The 24,847-nt window shown below is 42.5% G+C and overlaps 1 protein-coding gene across 1 annotated transcript in view; it reads left to right on the top strand.

Annotated features, from left to right (window-relative positions):
* DTNBP1 (dystrobrevin binding protein 1) overlaps positions 1 to 24,847 on the top strand; it is a 117,142-nt gene that overhangs the window by 19,956 nt on the left and 72,339 nt on the right. The window contains exon 6 of the mRNA XM_075921200.1: positions 13,901 to 14,033. Coding sequence (XP_075777315.1) covers positions 13,901 to 14,033 — 133 coding nt within the window. The remainder of the gene's footprint in view (positions 1 to 13,900; positions 14,034 to 24,847) is intronic.

Below are 24,847 nucleotides of genomic sequence, written 5' to 3'. Positions count from 1 at the left end.
GGCTGACTACAGGAAGCCTCTGCCCCAGGCTTCCTGGAATCAGCCGCTGATCAGTTTCAGCAGCACCTGACTTGGGGACGCTTGGGGTTCTTAAGTTGATTCTGTATGTAAGTCAGAACTGGCGGTCAGTTTCAGCAGCGGCTGAATCTGGACGCCAGTTCCGACTTACATACAGATTCAACTTAAGAACAAACCTACAGTCCCTATCTTGTACGTAACCCGGGGACTGCCTGTATAGTATTGCAAATAATTGAATTCTAACAACGAGACCTAATGAGTTCAATTTCACTGAAGAATGCAGTAGAATATAACAACTTAAATTTCAAGCATAATTGCTGTGGTCTTTACAAGTAAATAACAAATCATTTGATATAAATAACTTTCAGTATAGCGTGCTTCAATCATAGAAGACTGAAATAACCTTTTACATTAAAAAAACAAAATTGTTAATTTAAGTCTTTCGGTCCTGTGTTGAAATGGAAGAATAACCTTTCAGATAATCCAGTATAGGGATGTAAAATCCCGTTCAATCAGTTAACCCTTACATTTAATCAGTTAACCTCTTAACTGGGATCCTGCGGACAGGGGCCTGGACCAGGCCGAAGCTGTCCCTCACCACGGGATCCCAGTTAAATAGTTACGTGATTAAATGAAATGGTTAACTGATTAAATGGCATTTTACATCCCTATATGTAAACCAAGCCGACAGTTAACTGGTTATCACACGGCAAGGATGATGCTTACTGGTAACTGGTTAACCGGTTACATTTCTAATCCCATCACTGTAATTTCTTTGCATATAGCAAGAAACAACATTATTTCGCTACTGGAACAACAATCATAACAGATCTGAGACATGGTTGTGCTGCCTCCTAATGTACCAGCCTTCAGATGTACCTGAAAAGTGTCTCTTGATTTTAAAAATGACCAAAAAATACTTGAATCTTGAAACGGTGTCCTCAGACTATCTTGGTTGTGCTTGTCTCAATAAGTTCAATCTTCTAAATCCTTCAGATACCTAATTATTGTCTCAAACACCAGAGAACCTTTGGAAGTTCCATATTTATACATGAATGCTTATTGTTACCATCCCTTTTTCCTGACCACACTAAGTACTACCTAATATAATGTGGGAGTGTTTCCGTTTCGGGCACCTCTAGGAACTCCTCAAACTGCTGTGAATAGTTTTATATTCACAGGCAAAACTTTGTAATCCGAGAAGCATTTTACTGAAGATGTTCCTTAGTGCTATCCAGCCACGATAGGATCTGTTTTACTAGCTGTTGTACAGACATTAGGTAAGAGACACTCCTGCCTCAAATAGCTTATTTTCTAAAAAGTAAGATATAAGGGGTGGGTTGAAACAAATAGAGGATGGAGGTGGAAGAGAAAGGGAGGATAATGTTACAATAAGATAAAATAAAATATAATATTTTTAATATAAATAAATACTTTGCTTCTGGCCTGTTGTGTGACTTTGGGCAATTCATTGGGAAAAAACTCTGTTTTCCCAAGTTTGTAAAATAGAGTGCCTCTTCTTGTGAAGCTTTTAGAGATGTATATATGTATAGTCCTATAGGGGTACATCTACACTGCAACATTATTTTGAAATAGCTAGCATTATTATGAAATAACTTAGTCCGAATCTACACAGCAGGCAGTTATTTCGAAATAATGTCAAAATATTGTCAAGCTGGAGGACTTCTTACTACGACTCCTGTAACCCTCATTGTATGAGGAGTAAGGGAAGTCAGAGGAAGAGTGCTCTATTTCGAAATAAGTGCTGTATAGACACTCCCAATTTCGAAATAAGTTATTTCAAAACAAGCTATGCAATTGACGTAGCTCAATTTGCATAGCTTATTTTGAGTTAAGCACTGCTAGGTAGACACATCCTAGAAGAGTCCATCTCTCCCTTTGCTTCACAGAAATATTACAATACTACCTTTTGCAGCACACAGCAGGAGCTATAACTATTGGGGTATTTTCTCACTGAAGTCCAGTCTTGTGAGTAAATAATTCTGGTATCGCTTCAAATGACACATTTGCTGTCATTTTGCATCCATTGAGCAGGTGCAAGACACATTCCTTGGTGCTGTTGATGTGGCAGGTGTATATGTGTTCATAAACCAGGCGAGCAAGGGGTAGGCTGGATTGCCATTGGTAACTACTGGCATTTTAGCATTCCCTATAGTAATCTGCCACTTGGGAAGGAAAATCCTTTCTTGCAACTTTCTAAATAATCCTGTTTTTTATCAGGCACCCTACCCTCCCTACCCAGTGCACATTGATGTCAGTAGGCATCCTTGGTGATCCACTAGTATAAGCATAGAAAAAGTAGCCTTTTCTGTTGATATATTTAGTGGCAAGGTGCTCTTGTGCCAAAACAGATATGAGTTGTCAGTCTCTTTTCTGCAGTTTGGGAACCCTGTTGCTGCAAATCCATCTGCTATGTATTTCATGTTGCCAAGAGTCATAGTTATGCATAGCAGGAGGTGATTAAGAGCCCTGCACACTTGTATCACAATGGCTCCTGCAGTGGATTTCCTGACTCCAAATTGATTCCTGACTGTCTAGTAGCAATCTGGCATTGTAAATTTACACAGTGTAATTGCCACTTGCTTCTCTGCTGTCAGTGCAGTTCTCATTTTGGTGTACCTGTACTGAAGGGCTAGGGTGTGCTGATACAGATTCTAGAATGTGGCCTTGCAAACCTGAAAGTTCTGCAGCCATTGCTTGTCATACCAGACTGCATTACGATGCAATCCCACCAGTCAGTGCTTGTTTCTTGGATCCAGAAATACTTCTCTACCATTTGCAGCAGGTCCATGAATGCCATCAAGTAACCTTCATTTGGTACTTATGTTCCATAGTTCTATGTCCTCCAAGGAATCGTGTTTTCCACTCATTTGGTGATTTTTCTATGACTCTGCCAATGCTCCTGATATTATGCACTGTGCTTGCAATGCTCATGACAATAGTGTGGAGTTGTGTAGGCTCCTTGCTTTTGTTGGACATCATGGGCAGTGAAGATGGCTACAAAAGTTTTGGGGAAGAAAAAAGTGGTATGCAGATAACATTATAATATGGAGACAAGTCACCTGCCCCCATGACTTGTTTCAGCCACATCATGCATTGCCAAAATCCCCATAAAACAGTGTGCTGGATGGAGTGAGATACCTACTCATGGGATACAGCGCTGCGCAATGACACAAGCCCTCCTGGTGAGCTTATGCACCCACAGCACCAGAGGCCAAATATAGACAATGTTCTAACTGCAGCGTTATTTGCTGATGTAACTTGATTCAATATACATGGTCACAAATTAACTTTGGGATAAATCTATTGGCCGATGTCACCTGAGACAACAAGACACTTCAAGCACTAGGTTCTGTGGTGTATCCTGGCTAAAAAAAAACCTCCTGAATCTTGATAGTGGCTTAGATTAGATGGCCCTTGTTGTCCTTCTAGCCCTATGACTGATTCTAAAGACTGGCCAGCCACGCTGGAACAATGACTGTAGTTAGCAGACTACTTGGAACAAAAGGCTCCAGTTGTATTTTAGTCTTTGAATCATATTTTTACTTTTGTTTGTAATCATTTCTATCCCTATTCTTTCTACTTGGTGTTATAGAAATCTAGATACTGTTGTTGATAAACTTGTGTTACTTTTACAAAATCATTTTATTTCTGTATATTGAACTACGGGGTACAATCTTGAGGTAAACTACAAATCTGATGTGCATTCTGTTCTGTCTCTTCGAAGGCAGTAAACTTGATGACTTTTGTGAGGATTCAGTGAGGAGGGATTGGATGGTTTTGAGATGGAAATGGCTGTTAGTGTCACCTGGCAGGAAGTAACCAAGATAGTGAAGTCAGGGTGATACCTTTGTGCTGGGAATATGCTGCTGGTGTAAGGCTATTGAGTTAAAGCTGTACCCCACAGAAACACCTGAGGTTACAGGACAGGCTGTGACTATCCTTTTCATTTATCTGGATGAACGCCAAATTGTTATGGCATTTATTTCTTTTACAAAGGTTGGAGTCTGAACAATGGGTGCTCAGCACCAAAAAGGAGGGATTACCTCACCTAGGTTATTTCCCTCCTCTTCTCCTGCCGTTTTCAGTGAATTACTTGACAGTATATCCAAGCCACAAAAAGTGTTTGATTTCTAGTTCAAAATATGCACTGGCTATACATAGTGCTACCCAGTGGTCTGTCCTCAACACTGAAAATGTTCACCAAGCATATGACAGTAGTAGCAGCTAGGGATGTGAACAGATAATGGGTGCTGGTTAACCAGTACCCGGGATCAGTCCCCTGCCCGTGGCTCCAGCCATGTGGTGAGGCCAGGAGCAGGAACCAGTCTCCACATGTGTGGCTGCAGGCTCCTGCTTCTCCCCCCCCTCCTCCACCCCTCTTGAGCCTTGCATGCTGGGGGGTAGTGGTAGCCAGGAACCTCACACATGTGGTGCTGGAAGCAGAAGCTAAGCTCCCCCCCCCCTCCTCCAGTGTATGGGGCTGCTAGCTTAATTGGTTAACTGGTTAAACCTAAGGTTTAACTGGTTAACTGACTAACCAGGATTTTACATCCCTAGTAGCAGCCCATATGTATCATTTTGGAGTGCACATATTTTCCTGACTGGATGAATAATTAGAACAAGGAATGTCAAATGCAAATATTCAAAACAGCATCCTTCCCAAAAATTTATTCTCATCAGTGGCTAAAGTTGAATGCGGAAAAACTGATAACTTGACACCGTGCTGATGGTGGTTTTCCTTTCAACAGCCAGATTTCAGGCTTCCTGTGTGAAATCTTAAAGTTGACCCAAAAACAGTGCATTCTTGTTCTCAGCTTTTGGGGGCCATATGGCCTTGGATGTCTCCATGTTAAGGTTTCAGATTTTACCTCAGGTATCCACAGGCTGAGCTTCACTTGATGTACCATCCAAGCACATGCTGTCTGGGCATGCTAGTTTGCTCACCTGCACAAGTGCTTCAGTTCCTTAATTGGTGGATAGATCCTTGAAACATCTGCAAACGGGCTCTTGCTACCAGAGCCAGCAATTACTCTTGTAACAGATCCATCCACTGGGTGGTAGGCTGCCCATCTGTGGCAAGTTTTTAGGGTCATAGACTGTGAACATATGTTTGGTCTTTGAGCCATTCATTAGGCCTGTGAGAGTTCATTCTATCGTTGGGAATCGGGTGATTCAAGTTTTTACTGAAGACAGACTGCTGTGTTTTATCAGAACAAGCAAGGAGGCACAGGGTCAACAGTGGATCACTTCATGGCAAAAATGAGTTGAACTTTTGTATAAAAGGACAACACATCACAAAAGGCATTTCACCTCTCACGAGTGATAAACTGTATAACGGACTCCCTCAGCAGGCACTCTGTAGAACATCAGTCGTCGGAAAAAGGAGGAAATTCTGCCAAGATTTTTTTTCTCTGAAGATAACGGGTAGTAGATCTATTCTGCAGCTATCCTGAACAACATATGCCCAAAGTTCTGCTTCAGGGCAGGTCACAGCCCTGGCTCCTTGATAAATGCTCATTTCTTCCCTAGTTGAGTAACCTACTATATACATTCGCTTTAGTTCTCTTCTGAGGTTAATTAGGAAGCCAAGAGACAAGGCAATCTTAATCCTTATAGCTTCTGCCTGGCCAAACCAATGATTTTCTACAAAGACCAGGTCTCTTTTAAGCCACACCCTTAGTTTGTGCTGTAGGTTATTTTGGTATCCAACTTCAATTAAACCAACCATCTTCCAGTGCTCTTTCTAGCAAGGCCGAACACTTTTTCCTACTTAGGATGTTTGAAGGGCTCTATCATTTAACCAAGACCATATGAAGTCTTTCAGATTTTCTCCTGGACTTCATTGTAGTCTATTCATAAAGGATTAAAGAGCCACCTATTACAGCTCAGCATATTTTTGACTGGATCAGGCTAAGCTGTGATGTATTAAAGGTCTTTTCTCACCCAAGGATGATAGCTTATTCTACGTGGGCAGGCTTTTTGGCAAAATACCTGTTGTGGACATTTGCAAAGGACTAGCTTGGTGCAAACCTTCTTCAGATGCTATGCAATTAGAAAAGTATCCTGGGAAAAAGGGAACTTTGGCAAGTCTATACTATTGTCCTTCAAATAATTTATAGTCGTCCCACCCCCACCACCACCTGCAGGGAAACTATTGGTGAGAGTTTAACGCAGACTATATTTGTGCAGTGTCATCTGAAGGTTAAGGGAGGTTGTTTACCTGTACAGTAACTGTTCTTTGCGATGTGAAGTCAGGGTGATGTCATTATGCTGCGAACATGCTGCTGGTGTCAGGCTCTGAGCCAAAAATGCATTCCATAGAAACAACTGAGGTAACAGGACAAGCAGTGACCATTTGTTTTTTGTTTGGTCTTAGCTTAGTTATGATGTAGCAAAGGTCTGTTCTCATTCAAGGGTAACAGCCTATTCTATCAGGGCAGCCTCTACATATACAGGCAGTCCCCGAGTTACGTGGATCCGACTTATGTCGGATCTGCAGTTACGAACGGGGTTTTTCTCGCCCTGGAGGATGGGAGCGGTGGGATGCCCAGATGCGCCGCAGTCCCGCCGCCCGCGTCCTCTAGGGCGAGAAAAGCTGCTCCGCGTCTCCCTGGTCCGCGGCTGTCCTGCTGCTGGCGTCCTCCGAGGCTTTGCTCCCCGTCTCCCTGGTCTGCTGGAGACCAGCAGACCAGGGAGACGGGGAGCAAAGCCTCGGAGGACGCCGGCAGCAGGACAGCCGCGGTGCATCTGGGCTGTCCCGCTGCCCGCGTGCTCCGCGTGCTGGTCACCAGCAGACCAGGGAGACGCGGAGCAAAGCCGCGGAGGACCCGGGTTGCGGGACTGCAGTGCGTCTCGGTCTGCCGCCCACGTTTCCCTGGTCTGCTGGGGGGGGGGAGGGAGGCGCAACTAGTGCGCCCCCCCTTCCCCCCAGCAGACCAGGCTTTTCTCCGGACGCCTGTGGTAGAGCAGCTGGGGCACTGCCAGTTGGTCCCGCAGCGCCGCTCTGGGCGCTACTGGACCAACCCGGCAGAACCCCAGCTGCTCTGCCCCAGGCGTTCTGATTCAGCCACTGCTGGTCAGTTTCAGCAGCGGCTGAATCAGGACACCTGGGACAGAGCAGTTGGGGTGCTGCTGGGTTGGTCCAGTAGCGCCGAGGAGCGGTGCTACTGGAGCAACTCAGCAGCACCCCAGCTGCTCTGCCCCAGGCGTCCCCAAGTCAGCCGCTGCTGAAACTGACCAGCGCTGACTACAGGAAGCCCAAGGCAGAGTTGCTCTGCCTCGGGCTTCCTATAGTCAGCCGCTGGTCAGTTTCAGCAGCGGCTGAATCTGGACGCCAGTTCCAACTTACATACAGATTCAACTTAAGAACAAACCTATAGTCCCTATCTTGTACGTAACCCAGGGACTGCCTGTACATGCTGTGATCCTCCTACCTTCCCCACTACTTTGACACTTCAGAACTGGTTTTGGAATGGCTGTTTGCAAACTGAGACAGATATCAGTGATACAGCTTCCCAGGTGATTAATCAGCCCCGCCCTGTCAGAGGCACCTGTGAAGCTGTGCTGTCCCATAGTTTAGAGGGAACACTCCTTGGGTTATGTTTGATATGGGGTGGTTTTATTTCATTTTATTATTTGCAACCATAAGAACTAGAGACCGATTTGTGTGTGTGTATGAGAAATGGAAGCTGAGACTCCAGAGAACAAATGAGAGGTCAGTATACAGTCCCCTCCTTTGCTTTTGTTCCCAGGGTGCCACTGCAAAGTGATATACTGCATGCTTCAGAAAATAATGCCCTACATAAATACTGTGTATATTTTCTATTTTTTATTTTGACGCATATTACTGTCAAAGCTTATTGGAGCCTGCAGATGCACAAATAGGTTTTCAGGCTACTTAGTTTGAACACATGCACCATATATACATGCCATATACTTTGTGAAGCATAGGGATGTATTAGTCAGGGATGTTAAAATGTGTTTATTTTTGTGAACAAGTAATGGCTGACACTTTCAGAGTTTACATGGGGCATAGGAGGCAGGAGCAGTGCTTGTGGGGAGCCAGCTTAAAAGCCGGCTCCCCGCACATACTGGCTCTTGTTCTCCTCTTCCATGTGGCATGGGAGACAGGGCTCCATGGGAGCTGGCTTAAACAGTTCCCCCTGTGTACAGACTCCTGCCTGTTCCCCCTGCCCCGCCATGCCTCTGATACAGAGACTCATTTGTTAACTGTGTGCACAGATATGCATTGACATCCCTAATATTAGCATATTGTATGGTGGACAGATAAATGTTCAACAATATAGTTTTTTTAGAATGAAGGTTTCCAATTGTAACAATTGTCTTCCTAATGAAGCAAGATTTTAAAAATGTACATACAAACATATAGTGTAAAGAAAATGGCTTTCTTTCACAAGTTATCAATTCCTAATGCTAGTAACAGCAGCAGTGCAGAACATTTCAGTAGCTCTGAATCCTGTGATTTCCTCAGAGATTGCTGAGCAGAGCCAGTGACTGCCCTCTCGTACTCCTTTGTCGGGGCAGAAGCTATGCTGAACATGAGAGTCTGACTGCCATAAATGGCATGCATGTGAGTTGCTTGTGAAATGGTAGCTTCTGGCTCTGCTAGTGGGCATTGGGACCTTCAATTTCTGCCTGAGTGACAGCCAGGAAAATTGAAAAGCTTGTATATCCCAAGATAGTTCCCAGCTTAATACAGCCGAAATGAAGCTGACAGCCAAACAAGAAGATAGGGATGCATTTTCAGTCTGATGGTTCTTTTGCCTGAGCATCCAAAAACACAGGGAGATTTTGCCTTTGAACCACTTCTCTTTCCTCTTCCTTGCTTCTTATTGTTGATTGGGGGTTACTACTTTGCAGCAGCCTCCCCTTGTGCTACTGCCTAAAGGCAGCAGCGTGGGATGGGGCACAGGCGGTACCGCAGAGATGGTGCTGGGAGGAACCGGCTTTTAAGCTGGCTCCCCCCAGCACTGGCTCCTGTTTCTCTCCCCTCTTCCCCCTCCCCCTCCCGCCCCTGCACACGCCTCTGATACACAGGCAGCAAGGGTGGGGAGAGGGAATGCGAGTAGTGGACTTGACTACCTGATAAGCCTAGGTTTATCTGGTAGTTGACTACCCGACTAGTCACTTGCATCACTATTTAGAACAGCAGTTGAGTTACAGTACACGTGGGTTTGCGGCGTGATTTCAAAATCCCAGGGACTCGACAGGCTCCCCCTGGAGGACGGGTGAGTGTGCCACCTTTCAACAGGGAGTTACCATTTTTCCATACTTTGCCTGCCTACTGAGAGGGTTCTCTTTCAGGATGCACAATGGGTAGTGTCAATTAACGAGAGCACTATTCCACAAACTGGGTCTGCAACTCAACCTTCAAAAGTACTCGCTGACTCCAAGTTCATAAGGGTCCACTTCAACTGTACAACTGCTGTGGCGTCACTACCTTTGGTCAGAGCGACAGTGCTCACAGGCTTGATAAGCAAGGCTCAACACAGCCCAAGGTTCTCAGCAAAACTTTGTCTCCAGCTCCTGAGATATATGGAGGTAGCTACATTTGTAGTACCACACGCTCGCCTCCACATGAGGCCATTACAAGCATGGCTCCACACTGTCTACAAGCCACATGTTTACCACACGTGAACAAATGTCTATCCACGCCAACCTATAGTGAAAGAATCCCTCTGCTAGTGGACGGAGTTGGACAGCATCTGCAAAGGAGTTCCCTTCCATCACATACCGCTGTCGATGACAGTAACCATGGATGTGTCACTACTAGGGTGGGGAGCTCACATCAGTCACCAAGTCATTCAAGGTCGGTGGTCACCAGAGGAGTCCAAACTTCACATCAACCTCTTGGAACTTGGAGTGGTTCACGATGCCTGCTACCAATTTGCCAATCTCATCCACAACAAATCAGTACACATACTTAGACAACTTGACAACAACGTTTTACATCAACCGCCAGTGCAAAACCTGATCTTATTCACTATGTTGAGAAGCAGTCCATCTGAGTGCTGCATTCCTGAAACATCACCCTCAAGGCATCTTATGTCCCAGGCAAGGACAATGTCCTGGCAGACAACTTCAGCAGGCTGTTTACTTCACTCTAAACCAGGGGTGGGCAATAATTTTTGATGGGGTGGGGATGGCTCTCCAAAAATTTGGAAAGTGGTCGAGGGCTGCACTCTTCCATGATATTAATGGAGGAAGTGCAGGGTCTGAGATGAAGGTTGGGTACAGAAGGGAGCTTGGGGTAAGGGCGGGAGTTTGGGGTGAAGGAGGCTGTTGTGACCTGGGGCACAGGTCTGGGGTGCAGAGATTTGGGTTGTGATCTGGGGCAGGGGATTGGGGTGCCAGATATGAGAGGGGATATGGGCACAGGAGGGAGCAGAGGATTTGGCTATGTGGAGTTGGGGACAGAGGGTTGGAGAAGGGAGGGGTTGGAGTGCCAGAGGCAGGCTCTGACTGGGAGACTTACCAGCTAGCAACTGTTCCTGAATCAGCATCCCTGCCTGCCCGCCCATGTTCCTTCTAAGCTGCATGGCAGCACAGCATCACAATCAACCCTACCCAGTCAGTCAGCTCCATGCACAAAGCCCTGAGTCTCTGACTGGGAGGGGCTGATTAATCACCTGTGAAGCTGTGCTGCCCCGCAGCTTACAGGGAACACTGCTGCCTGCCCTGCCCCTGCACAGTTCTGCAGCCATGTGCTCTGGAGCCCTTGTGCTTCGTGGCTGCCTATTATTGAAACAGGCAGCTCTCATTGGCCAGTTTGGCCAGTTTCTGGAAAGAATGGGATTGTGCTGGATATGGGAGCAACTCCTAAAGCTTTCCCCCTTCCCTTCTAGATTCACAGTTTTTAAAGAAAACCCTTCTCTCAGCTGCGTGTCTGAGCAGCATGTGGGTGGGGCGAGGCAAGTGGGGAGCCTACCTGGGGCTCCCTGCAATGTCTGTCGGCCAGATCTGGTGGCTTGGTGGGCTGAATCTAGCCCGCGGGCTGTATTTTGCCCAGGCCTACTCTAAACCATTAATGGGAGATCAACCCAAGTATGTTGAAACTGGCATTTAAACAATGGGGATACCCCACTATAGACCTGTTTGCAAACTGCTCAAATAACAAACGCATCAAGTACTGTTTCCGAGCAGAATTCAGCCTCCAATCCCCAGGAGACGTGTTCATTATAAAGTGGGACACAGTGATGTATGCTTTTTCCCACCACTGCCCCTGCTTCACAAAGTAATTCTCAATATAAAGCAGGACAGACCCAGGGTTATCCTGACAGCTCCCAACTGGCCCACACAGGCTTGGTTCCCTTACATGCTTCAGATGATTCAGGCTCCTCTGTGGTGTTTTCCTCTGGTCTCCAGTCTCCTCACAGGATGGGGGCAAGCTTCTCCATCCCAGTATCCAGAACCTTCACCTACAAACATTGCTCATTGCTGGCTAACACCCTTAGAATCAACATGTTCAGCCCCTGTACAGGAGATTCTACTAAATCTTCATAAACCAGAAAACAAGAAAAACATACATCTATAAGTTGCATAGATTCACTCTGTAGTGTGATTTGCACATCATTTTGTCCTCGCTAGCCAGCCTGCCTGAAATTCTACAATATTTATCATCACTCAAGGACACAGGGCTCTCCTTCAGCTCTAGAACAGTGCCTCTTATGGCAATTACAGCGTTACAGCCAACAATCAACTAATTCTCTGTATTTGCACACTCCACAGTTAAACATTTTATGAAGAGACTAGAAAATACGTACCCTCTAATTAAAGTTCCAACTCCAGCCTTTGACCTGGTGCGAAGAGCACTAATGGGGAAGCCCTTCTAACCCATGGCCAGATCCTCCTTATTGCACTTACCCATGAAGGTGCCATTTTTAGTAGGTATTCCTTCAGCATGCACACCCTGATGAAAGAGCCCCCATACACTATATTCCATAACGACACGGTTGTCCTCTGCCTACTCCCTACATTTCTCCCCAAAGTACCTACCTCTTTCCACTGCAACTAGTCCATATACTTACCAGTCTTCTTTCCCAAGCTTCCAACAACAGTGAAACCATGCTTCACACCTTGAATGTCTGTGGGGCATTAGCCTTTTACCTACAAAGAACCAAACCTTTTTAGAAGACTCTCAGACTTTTTATATTTTGTTACAGAAAGATCAAAGCACATGGCCATCTCCAAACAGAGGTTATCCAAATGGATATCTGGTTGGATCTGCCTTTCATATTCTTTACTTAACCGTGAGCCCCGAACAAATATAAGGGCATGTTCTACCAGAGCAATGGCAGCTTCTACTGCATTCCTCAAAAATGTACCTCTGAGAGACATCTACAGAGTTGCCACATGGGCCTCTGTCCACACCTTTACGCAGCATTATGCCATAGACTCTTATACAGCTACTGACACCCAGTTTGGACATACTATATTGTCCATAGTACATACAGACTTACCAGAGGTCCCTCCATCAGACAAAAATACTGCTTCATAATCACCTAAGATGGAGCACCCACAGGAAGACGTCTCAAAGAAGAAGAGGGGGTTACTCTCCTTGTGCAGTAACTGATGTTCTTTGAGATGGTTGTCCCTATGGGTGCTCCACCACCCACTTTTCCTCCCTTCTGCTTCAGAACTCCTTTGTTTCTGGGCAGAGAAGCAACTAAGGGGGTCAGTTGGCTGTGCACACACAGTAGCTATTTCAAACTGCACATGCCGGCTACCTATGTGTGCAGCCTACAGAGGCACTGCTATCGTAAATCACTGACTAAAGGTGTAGAGGTGCCGAAAACACCTAAGGTAGAGCATGCACAGGGACAACCATTATGAGGAACCTCAGCTGCTGCACAAGGTGAGTTACCCTCTCTTCTGCAGTGTAGCTTTTCTCCTGGGCTGGAGCACCCAGGAGGTTATGGAAGAAATCCCTTCCCCTCACAGAGAATGACAATGGGAAAGTCAGCAAGAGCCCTCAACCTTGGTCATCCTTCATTCAAATGTGTCCACCCTATTACATTAGGCTTGCTGGAGTTCAGGGGAGTTAGTTCTCTCATTTTGGAACCCAAGGCTGAGGTTTTGAAATTGCCTGGAAAGTCACCTGAAAAAAGTGTCCAGAATTTCAAGGGGCCGAGCTTCTTGAGTGTGTGGCTGTCATGGGCCATCTGTTGAACAGAAAGAGAAGATTAAATAGGTGTGTGGGATGCAGGAAGGTCCTGGAACCCCTGAAAGAACACTAACCAAAACCCAACAAGGTCTTTGAATGGTGAGGACAGAGGAGAAGATGGATATTATGTGCAGATGTTTTTAGATTAGATTTGTATTTTTTTTGCTTTGTCTAATAAGTAAACTGTGGTTTTAGAAGTTTCTTTGAAAAGTCTGCGTATTCCATTTGGTTTAGCTGTCACAAGGTCCACAGTGAATTAAACTGTAAATAGAAATGTCCATGCGGTTGAGGGCACGGTGTTACACTACTGGGAAATCTTTGTTAGAACAGCACGGGTCCCGGGACACGGTCAACAATTTGGACCCTTGTAGTACGCTTAGGAAATTGGGTTTAAAATACATGGAATCCAAAGGTTAAATCCAATGTAGCAGCCTGGCATCTTGACCACAAGGAGCAACTTAATCATGTCTGTAATATCTATTAATTCGTTCATTGTGCCTCTTTTGTTTACCTGAAGTGGAATTTAACCCAGAAAAGGATGATAAAATCAAATTCATGCATAATTTTACCATATTACTAAACGTTTATATTTGCAACTGGTTCACTGTCTCTGGGAAAAATGTTGTATATGTTTCATAATTAACCAAGCTTCATATATGTTTGTTTTTCTTACAGCCCAACTAGAGGTGAACTTTAAGGAAATGGAAAATCATCTGTTGCATCTTGAACACCTATGTGGACAGTGTGAGCTGGAAAGGTACAAACGTATGCACATACTGCAGCTGGAAAACTATAAGAAAACAAAAAGGTAATTAAAATACAAATGATTTGAATAAAAACACAAAAATAGCTGTAAAGTCATTCATTTATAAATTAATTCTTCTTGTAAAATGATCCTGGTGCTTTTCCTTTATCTACAATGTGGTCCATTTTGCTGTTAGTGACAAATGCAGAGTATGCATAATTATATTCTGCATACAGTGTATAATTAGTGTTTAGATGTGGGTAAAATGATACCTCTGAATTTCAGTTGTTTGCCATACACAGTAAGAATAAAGGCTGCATAAGAAAACATTCAATTAACTGTCATTTTAAAAAAAGTTCTTGGTTTTTATCCCATACTTGTATTGCTCATACAAAGCAGAGACTGTTTTTTTCTTCCTATCCTTCTTCCATCTCTGCCTTTAATAAATATTCTTCCAAATTGGATATTGCTGATACCACTATTCACTTATCACTGTTTTACATTGACTGTCCTAGAGAGTCTCAAAAGTTAGCCATGTTACTCTGTAACTTTAAAAACAAGTAGTCCTGTGACACCTTAGAGACTAGCAAAAATATATAGAATCATTGTGCTTTTGTGGGTAAAACCCACTTTATCCTGGTTTCTGTTGTTTCCAGTCCAATTCATCTGATATAGAGCAGAAGTAGTACCTATCAATTATAGGACCTGTGTTAATGAGACTGTTGACAGGTACTTCTGGTGTGGTGTGGGAGGGGGCAGGAGAAGGCGGGGGACTTTGTGTGTGTTTCTGTTATTTCCACTCTAGTTCATCTGATGAAGTCAGTTTTACCCACAAAAACTCATGATTCTATATATTTTGTTAGTCTCTAAAGTGCCACAAGACTATTCAGAGTCCTATAGACCCGCGTTTCTCAAACTATGGGTCCCAACTCCCCGGGGGGTCACGAGCAACGGGGGGGGGGGGGGGAAGAGTCGTTGTATCACAAAGTTTGAGAACCCCAGCTATAGACTTACACTTGCAGCATTAAGAGTGTGCAGAGTCTTAACAACAACAGAAACCCATTAGAAATGGACTAATTTCTTTCTTGGTGTTTGTGTCTTTTCAAGTGAGCATCTAAAAAGTCTATTTAAACATGAAAACAACCTTATCATAACTTAAAGCAAGATAAGGGTTTGGTTGTTCCAGGAAAACAGGATATGCCTAAAATGTGATTGCTCTTCATAAAACCAAACAGGAAACGGACAGAATTACCAGATCAAGTGCAGTCCTCAAAACTGACATAACTGAGTAAATGTTGAAAGAGACTGAGTCAACATGAGCCAGAAACATAGAATGAACCTGGAATAGGATTGCTTCTCAATAAACCTTACAGAAAAGAGATTAAACAGAGAAATTTGGAGCACAGTTCTGTTTTGTCACAGCTAAATCAATGCTCAGGGTTTGAAAAATAGAAGACAATGTTATTGGAAACCACTTGATAGTATTCCTTTTTTGATAAAAACATTGTAAATGATGAAACAAAAAGCAGGACTATGTAGCACTTTAAAGACTAACAAGATGGTTTATTAGGTGATGAGCTTTCGTGGGCAAGACCCGCTTCTTCAGATCAAATAGTGGAAGAAAATTGTCACAACCATATATACCAAAGGATACAATTTAAAAAAATGAACACACATGAAAAGGACAAATCAAATTTCAGAACAGATGGGGGAGGGGGAGAAGGTAAATGTCTGTGAGCTAATGATATTAGAGGTGATAATTGGGGAAGCTGTCTTTGTAATGGGTAAGGTAATTAGATTCTTTGTTCAAACCTAAGCGTAAAGTGTCAAATTTAAGCATGAATGAGAGTTCAGAGGATTCTCTTTCAAGTGCAGTCTTGAAAGGCTTTTGAAGCAGGATGCAGATAATCAAGTCGTTGAGACAATGTCCTTTCTGGTTGAAATGGCAAGAAACTGTTTTTTCTTTGTGATCCTGTCTAGTACCTGTTTTGTGGGCATTGATCCTTTGGTGAAGTGTCTGAGACGTTTGTCCAATGTACATAGCAGACCGGACACTTTTGGCACATGATTGCATAAATTATATTTCTGGATGCGCAGGAATATGTGTTCCTGATCTTATAATTCACTTGGTTAGGTCTAATAATGGTATCAGCAGAGTGACTATGTGGACAAAGCTGAAAATGATGAGAGAGATGATGGAATTCCCATTTAAAAAAATACTGATAAAAATTAAATGGACATTTTAACAATCTCCTTTCATATAAAAAGAATAAAAGAATTAGTATATTTCAGTTACCCCATACAAGTACTGTAGTGCAGTATCTTTATCTGAAATTGCAACTAACAAATATAGTTATTTTTAACATAATTACACTCAAAACCAAAACAATGTAACACTTCAACCACCATTCCAGAGGACATGCTTCCATGTTAAGGTGGGTTCTGCTCATAGTTATCTAATATGGTGTGCACTGATGCATGTTCATTTTCATTATCTGAGTAAGATGACACCAATATACTGTGTGTTTTGTTGGTTTTTTTTGAGGTGGTTCACATTTATACTTTACACATGAGAGTAGTGTTCTTTTAAAACTTCTGCTGGTATGTTTCACACTTCGTCCATCTCAGGTTTTGGAAGTCACTTCAGATTAATCACACTGAGATTTAAGACTGTATTTATTTTTAGAAATCTCATATTGGTATCTTTTTTTGTTTTGTTTTTTCAAATCTGCAATGGAAATCGAATAACATATGCTGGTTTATCATCCAGGACTATCATATCATGAAATATATGTCAGAATGTGGGTAAAAACCACGGAGCAGGAGATGAGGGATGTTAAATGCAAGTAATTCATCCAATAGCCAATGCATTTTGCATCAACTGTACAATTAGCTGATAGGGTGCCTCCAGCATCAGGCTCCATGCGGCGTTTCAAAACAGCACACCACACGGAATTGGGGACCGGTGGGGAAGACCCCTGCTGATCCCAGGTTCGATGCACACTGCTGCTTTGAAACACTGCATGCAGCCTGGGGACACCCCAGCTGGCCCTGGGCTGTAAGCAGCTAGTTGACTAGTCCTTCACATCCTTACCTGCAATATCAGTCATAAATTTAATTAATGCATTTTTTTGGCACGTGTTATCAGCGTGGAAGCATGTCTTCTGGAATGGTGGTTGAAGGATGAAGGGGAATATGATTAGGGTATCTAGCTTTCATATACTTTGCAACCCCAGGTACATAGTGCCATGCAAATACTTGTTCTCACTTTTAGGTGACTTTTTTGTTTTTGAGAAATGTAGAAAAGTTCCAAAAATGGATAATTTCAAATTGGTGTTCTATTATTATTTGTGAAATTAAAACGGCAAATAATTGTGAGTAATTTTTTTAATTTGGTTTGCATTAATTAATGGAGTTACTGTTTTTAATTTACAGCCCTACATTTTTCTCTGTTGGAACCATATTGTCCATTGCATACTCAATATTTTTTATCAGCATTCTGCTTGGCACAGGTATAGTGCCGAATAGTGTCAGTCTTTAATAATTCCCAGATACGAATTAATTTAGCACACAGCTATTCAAAATCTTGTATATAAAGGAGTAGATTATTGATTCCAGTTAAGTGTATTTCTTCTTCAGAAGCATTCAGGTAGTATTTTATTCAGTGTGTATGTTGACGCATCCAAGTATTTTTCAAAGAAGTTTCCTTGGAAGTCATTAATTTTGATAGGTGTTTTAAATATCAAGTTTTCTAAGCAGCCATCAATTAATTCTATAAATTGCTTAACTTGCTTTGCATGGTGTCAAGTATCAGAGGAGTAGCCGTGTTAGTCTGAATCCGCAAAAGCGACGAGGCGTCCTGTGGCACCTTATAGACTAACAGATTTATTGGAGCATAAGCTTTCGTGGGCAAAGACCCACTTCATCAGATGCCAAAGTTGGTTAGTTTGCTAATATTAGATGATTAAATGAAGTTAGTTATTTGGTCAGTTGTAGCCAAAATGAAAAAAACTAACACCGTAGATTATACCTGATGAGTGATATAGTCAATTTTTAAATGATGAGTTGCATTATGCACAATGTATGTTTTCGGAAGATTCCACTGTAATATAACATTTAGAATGGAAAGACGCAATGCTTTAGATAATTAAAATTAATTTAACTGTAATTATGGGGGAATGGTCTCATAAATAGACTTCTTTCATAGAGCAAATGTAGTCCATGCCAAACAAATGGCTTATGTTTTGCCATTGTGTGTTGAGTAACTGTTTCAAAGTTCACTACTCCAGCAAGATGCTTAAATGTTATGTTATAATGCATTTCAGAGCCTGATTAGTTTATCAGAGCACTGCTCTCTGAAGTTTTCATTCTAATGGATAACTATTTTGTCTGTTTAGGCCCTGATCCTGCAGTTGATTCCATGTAGGCATAGGAATATACCTACATGCAACAAGCTGCAAGTTCAAGGCATAAAATAGTAATGCAATAAAATAACCAGAAATAACCATACAGAAAAACGCACAATTTTGATCACTGGTGAAATCAGGTAAAATTTAGGTGACAAGTCAGTAGCAATGCCAGGAATAAGAAAATTTCAAAGGTTTTGCTGACATTAATTTTCTATTAGAAGTTCCAGAGGTTGGGGTCTAATTTTCTTTTTAGTTCGAATGACACTTTGAAGTACTTATATAAATATATAACCACCACACACTACATACATTTGCACATTTCTCTTTAAAAAATTTTATGATCGCTTCCTAGCTTTTTTCCAAAATCAGGTGGGGCTAATGTAACACATACAATTAAATATAGTGTCACAGGAACAGAGCCAGCAAAAAGATGAAGAAAGGAGGCTATTCTTGATTAGAACAAATCTAAAATTCTAGTTTTATTGTTGGTAGAGGGATCTTTTTAGGAGCTGGACATTTAAGATTATAGAAATCTTTGGTAGAATAACTTATTGTTGGTCTTCAGACATTTAAAGAGACAAGTCCATTTAGCTAAGGGGAAAATAGCTTTAAAAATAATACATTTGAAAACTGAAATTTGTTTTCAAGTTAGATTTGTATTTGTCACAAAATATACTAATATACTTAAACAATTTTTTGTTTGTTTTTTATTTTGGCTATTTGTCTGCCAGACTCCCTCCTCTATATCCTAATAGCCATCTTATATTTTGCACAGTAAATTATACTTTCATTGATTTCAGGAGCGTTGGATTTTCAGTTTCTGAAGGATTTCTTTCGGTTTGAATACGTTTTTACCTTGTTATTTACCATTCTATTTTTTCTCATTTTCCTGCTTTATTTATTTTTTTATGACGAGTATACCATAATATCCTTAAATACAGAGGTAGTACTGCAGGTTGGCAGCTGGCTCCTCAGGAGCAAGGTGGGTGTTCACATGTAACTGTTAACGGTAACCGATAAGCCAAGGTTTATCTAACTTTTTAAATGGTTATACTCTTACACCCCTAGTTCTTTCCACAAAGTGTGGTGCTATCATTGAAGCCTACAGATCAGAAGCTGTATTTATGAAGGTTGTTCTGCATTCCCTGTTTTGTTGAGCTTCCATCTTCATTGCAATGGTCCATTTCTTGGGCGACACTGGAAGTGGAATTGGGAATCACTCAAAGAAAGAAAGGTTACTTATCTGTTTAGTAGCTGGAGTTCTTTGAGATGTGTTTTCTATATTCATATTCCATGACTATCATCCATCCTTTCTTTCTAAAAGTATTTTGCCAACCAGGATTCTTCAGTGGAGGGAAATATTTGACAGGATTGTGAAAAAATATTTTGTTTTTTTCCTCGAAGAAGATCACAGTGGGCTCTTTTTTCCCCCGTGGGGTCTAATTTTCTTTTTAGCTCAAATGACACTTTGAAGTACTTACATAAATACTGTAAATGAGATGGAATCGACTGACGTAATTAAAAGAATTCTCCAAAGTAAACTTCAAAAATCGAGATGTATGTAGCAGAAAAGGGTTCATGTTAATCTCTTCTCCCAAAGGATGCAGAAAATAGTTGTTTTGATTCTTCAAGATCAAATGTAGAACCTTTTGTCTGGTGAAGTAGAAGATAGGAGATTAATGAGCCTACAAGGGAGGAGAAATCTTTTATTTTTATGGATATTCAAAACATATACATAAATAATTCTAAAGTCCCTATACCATCTTTTCAGTAGCTTGCAACATCAGTTAATTCAGGAACAATTTTTATTTTTTACACAGAGTTCTACTGCTAATAAAATTGTTACATGAAATTATAGTATTCCCTTCAATTTAGCAATTTAAAGATGATTGAACAATTTTGCCTTCCATGTATTCTTCCAGATTTCAACTGTGTTACATTTTAGGAAGGGGGAAAATTAAAACAAGAACGAAAAGAAACAAAGATGGTCAGTTGAACATGGAAGTTCACCTCAGAATGATAAGTACGGATATAGGGGGGAAAATGTATTTCTATTCAGTTCTTTTTTTCTAGATCTGGAATAAAACCTTGCAGAGTGGTGCTCCACATTGCAAATATTGTCATTCAAGGATACAGAGAAAATTATGGAGACTCCATCACATTTCATTGCATCAAGCTGACAGAAAAAATGTGGAAGTAAATCATGGACAACAAAAGAGATGAATTCAAAGTTTTGTCCGTTTTTAAGAAAAGTGCATTTCTCTCCAGCCCTCTCAACATGAGGAATATTTCAGGACATTCAGAATTGTTTGGCTGAAATTTTGTAATACTGCAGATGCTAAGAAAGCAAACAAAATAGTGATATATTTACCAAAGACAGTAAGAGTGTAGGCCTAGTAAGTTAGTAGACAGGGGACTTAATTGGTGACCTGTTCTACTTAAAAAACTGCAGGCTTTTAATTTGGACAATACATGAATGCTTTTGAAGCAATAAATATGAATATGAAGTGAATCTCATAGGACACTGCATTTTTCATAAAATGTACTGGGATCTTTTCCAAAGTATTTTGGTAGTCTTTGAGGGAAAGGGAAGAACATTTTTTCAGAGTAAGTAGATATTTTCATTTTGGAGAACTCAGTTATGACTTATGCTATAAAAATAGACCCAGAAGTTTTCCAAAGCGTTTCTGTAATTTTTTTTTATGTTTCTGCCATCTTTGTGATGTTGGCCAGAATACCAGGTTGTGTTTCTGCAACATGAACAGGGATTTTGCTTTTTCTTCCATTTAATATTATTCCTCTGGTGACTGATATATCCCATTAAAGAAGTCAGCTTTCTCTTGTCTTATTTACATAATGAGCTAGTCTACAGAGGAAATCTTTGAAAATTTAGCACAAAAATATCAGTTTAATAGGTCTTTCCAATACAGCCTTGCTTCCTAGCAATGTAGTTGTTGAATAGTAAAATTTATGCTTGCTTGCAGTACTTTAATCCTTGGAAGTGCTACAGCTACATACCATTTCACACTGAACTCTTGCATCAAATATAATGAAGTGATTATTCTCATTGCTTTTGGAATCCAAGTTAAAAGAACTGTATAATTTTAAAAGGGATGTTTGAGTTGAAGTTCCAAAAAATTACACATCTCAAGCATGTATTTAGCTTATGAACATTTTATGTATATTTTAATTTAAATATGAAGCCTATTAAGTGCTCAGCACAAGTATGTCAAGTTTACACTATTTCCACCTTCCAGGTTTCCCTAGACAGGCAAGATGAGCTGTACTTCAAGAATTCATTCCAAGGGAAAGATCTTAAGATTAAAGCAGACCTCCAGTTCTCCGTGTATTTGCATTAATTAGTTATGCTAAGGAGTGGGTAAAGAATCAAATGCCCTCTTTTCTTCATCCTGTGACAGATATAATAGAACTTATGGATCAAGTAGAGTTGAAATTGAAATCACAACTGTAAGTTATGGGAAATGTCCAACTATAGAGTTGTTAAGAATAACAAAGCCCTACTTGAATTGTGGGATGATGGTCAAATAATTGTGACTGAGCTGTGGACCAGATATGGAAAATTGTGGAAAAGTTTTAACAGCAAAACTAGTTGATCAGTAAAAATGAATGGCCAGATAAAAGGATTTTGATATAACAAATCACAGGTGACTTGTAGGTGGGACATGGGGGGAGAGGGGGCAGAGGAAAGAAATACTTTCCATTGGCCTTTCGGGGGGTAGGGAGGGTGGCAGGCTCTGTATTTTTCTCCCAGTTCCTCTACTCTGCCAAATGATGACTCTTGCCCTCCACCAAGCCTGGGGCTGCAGCACTCTCCCCACCCCACATTATTTTAAAGGGGGGGGAAGCTTTCTGTCCTTATCTTCCTATGTGTGCATGCCCCTCTCTCTCAGTGACATTTGGCCATTCTCCCTGGCAGCTAAGCAGGGAACAGGATGGAGCCACTTATACCTGAGAGCCGGGTTGGGAGACAGTGTTGGCCCGCTCCCTGTCTGGGTGTGGCTACATGGGAAAGGGTTCAAGCATGCTGGGCAATAAGTTGTTACACTATGTTGCATTGAGCTAGCATGCTACAAATAGCAGCATAGCTGGAGGTAGCTTGTGTGGTGGCTCAGAAGAGCAGCCCGAATATGTATTCAGGAGATGCAGGTGGGTTTGTACTCGGATGTTTTCCCTGAGCTATGCCTAGCTATGTTGCTATTTTTAGTGGATCTGCTCAAGCAGAGTTAGTACTTGTCTGTCTCCTGAGCAGAGAATTACACTCTGAGCTGCAGTGTAGCTGTACTCATAGGGGGCTGTGTCTATACTGGGCCACTTACTCCGGAAAATCAGCCGCTTTTCTGGAATAAGCTGCGAGCTGTCTACACTGGCCCTTGAATTTCCGGAATAGCAACGATGCTCTACTGTACAAAATCAGCCGCTATTCCTGAAAAACTATTCTGCTCCCGCTCGGGCATAAGTCCTTATTCCGGAATACTGTTCCAGAAAAGTGCCAGTGTAGACAGTCCAGTAGTCTTTTCCGGAAAAAAGCCCCGATCGCGAAAATGGCGATCGGGGCTCTTTTCCGGAAAAGCGCGTCTACATTGGCCACGGACGCTTTTCCAGAAAAAGGGTTTTTCCGGAAAAGCAGCCTGCCAATGTAGACGCTCCTTTTCCGGAAAAACTGAAAACGGAATACTATTCCGTTTTAAGCAGTTCCAGAAATTCATGCCAGTGTAGACGTAGCCAGGCTGTGTCTACACTGGCCTCCATTTCGGAAAAGGGATGCTAATGTAGCACTTTGGAATAGGCAAATCTGCGGGGGATTTAAATATTCCCCGCGGTATTTGCATTAACATGGCTGCCGCTTTTTTCTGGCTTGGAGATAAGCCGGAGAAAAGCGCCAGTCTAGACGTGATTCTCCGGAAAATAAAGCCTTTTCCGGAGGATCTCTTATTCCTACTTCAAGTGACTTCAAGTAGGAATAAGAGATCCTCCGGAAAAGGCTTTATTTTCCGGAGAATCACGTCTAGACTGGCGCTTTTCTCCGGCTTATCTCCAAGCCGGAAAAAAGCGGCAGCCATGTTAATGCAAATCATAGAATAATAGGACTGGAAGGGACCTCGAGAGTCATTAGGAAGATACGTAAGTGTTAGTTGGGTTATTACATTGTTAGAGTAGATCTTTGAAATGCAAACCTGCATGGGTCAGACCATTGCAGTGGTAGGTGTTTTCTCAGGTTTTGTGATGTCAATAATCAGTTCTTGTCTATTGTATATAGCTTTGAGTGAAGATCAAAAAGGAATATTAACATTTATGATAAAACTTGATTGAAGTAGCTAGTAGTCTTTCTTTTTGAAAGTTGTGGTAACTTGTATACGAACTGTTTAATGGATAAATTATCCTATTCTAACTGTCATGGTGATTGGGAGACAGAAGGTTGCATCGAAAGCCTATTGTTCTCCCAAGCTAAGAGGCTGCTGGAAATAAAATACAAAGTCCCTTTGGACATGATCTTTTTCATCACATATCTGCTTGGATGTTCATGGGGAAAGCTGCAAGCTATAAAGAATGAGATCCTAGAATATCCTGGTGCTCCTATAATGGACATTGACCTAATAACTCTGGAATAATGTGGAAAAATCTGTCTGCAACTGCAAAGCTCAATAACTCTGTGAATCTTCTCGTAAAGCTTAACTTATGTCTGTATGTATTTGATTCCTATAACCAATTTCAACATGCACATTTCTTTCATATTCATTCTCTCTCTCTCTCTTGCTGGAGTTTCTCGGGGCGGGAGGTGGGGTCTTGCTGGGGATGCCCCGTGTGAGGAGCGGGAGGGGGCGAGCACGGGACCTATAGTGGGCGGGGGTGGCCCAGCTTGCACCTGGTGCTGCAGGTGTCGTGGGGGATAATGACCCCACCATCCACCCCAAAAGTTTCGCCCCGCTACCTTCCGCACCATGGGGCTATGCCGTGGGCTCCCCTCTCCTGTGGGCCACAGTGAGCAGGTGCCAGGATCTCCGCCACGTGAACAGGAAGCTGCACCAGAGCCAAGGCCTCTCCCAGCACTGCTGCCTCCCTGCTGGGCTCGCCTTGCTTCGCCTGCAACTGCCCCCTAGTGGCGGCCGCCAGCTCCAGCCCGCCACTCGGCAACCTTCGGCTGCTGCTGGAGGAGAGGGGCCCAGGCCGAGTGACATCATGGGTGGCAGGGAGGAGGGGGCTCCCCTGCCCCGGATGTACCTGTGCAGTGGAACAGCCTGGTAGAGGTGAGTGCGGCAGCTGCTGCTCGGAGCGCTGCCCCTCCCCTTGTACCTCCACCGCTAGCCTTAGTGAGTGACTGTCCCCGCCTCTTCCCCCGGGAAGCCGCTTCTCCCTGCACTGCCAAAAGTACCTTAAAAAACCTTTTCCTGGAGGAAAGGTTACCCCATGCAAAGCTTGGTTGTGGTAGCTCTTTGTGGCTGTTTTGTT

This window comes from Pelodiscus sinensis, chromosome 2 (assembly GCF_049634645.1).
Source record: "Pelodiscus sinensis isolate JC-2024 chromosome 2, ASM4963464v1, whole genome shotgun sequence".
Lineage (NCBI taxonomy): Eukaryota > Metazoa > Chordata > Testudines > Trionychidae > Pelodiscus > Pelodiscus sinensis.
Note: the sequence above shows the minus strand (reverse complement) of the source record. Positions and strands in the feature narration are given on the sequence as shown.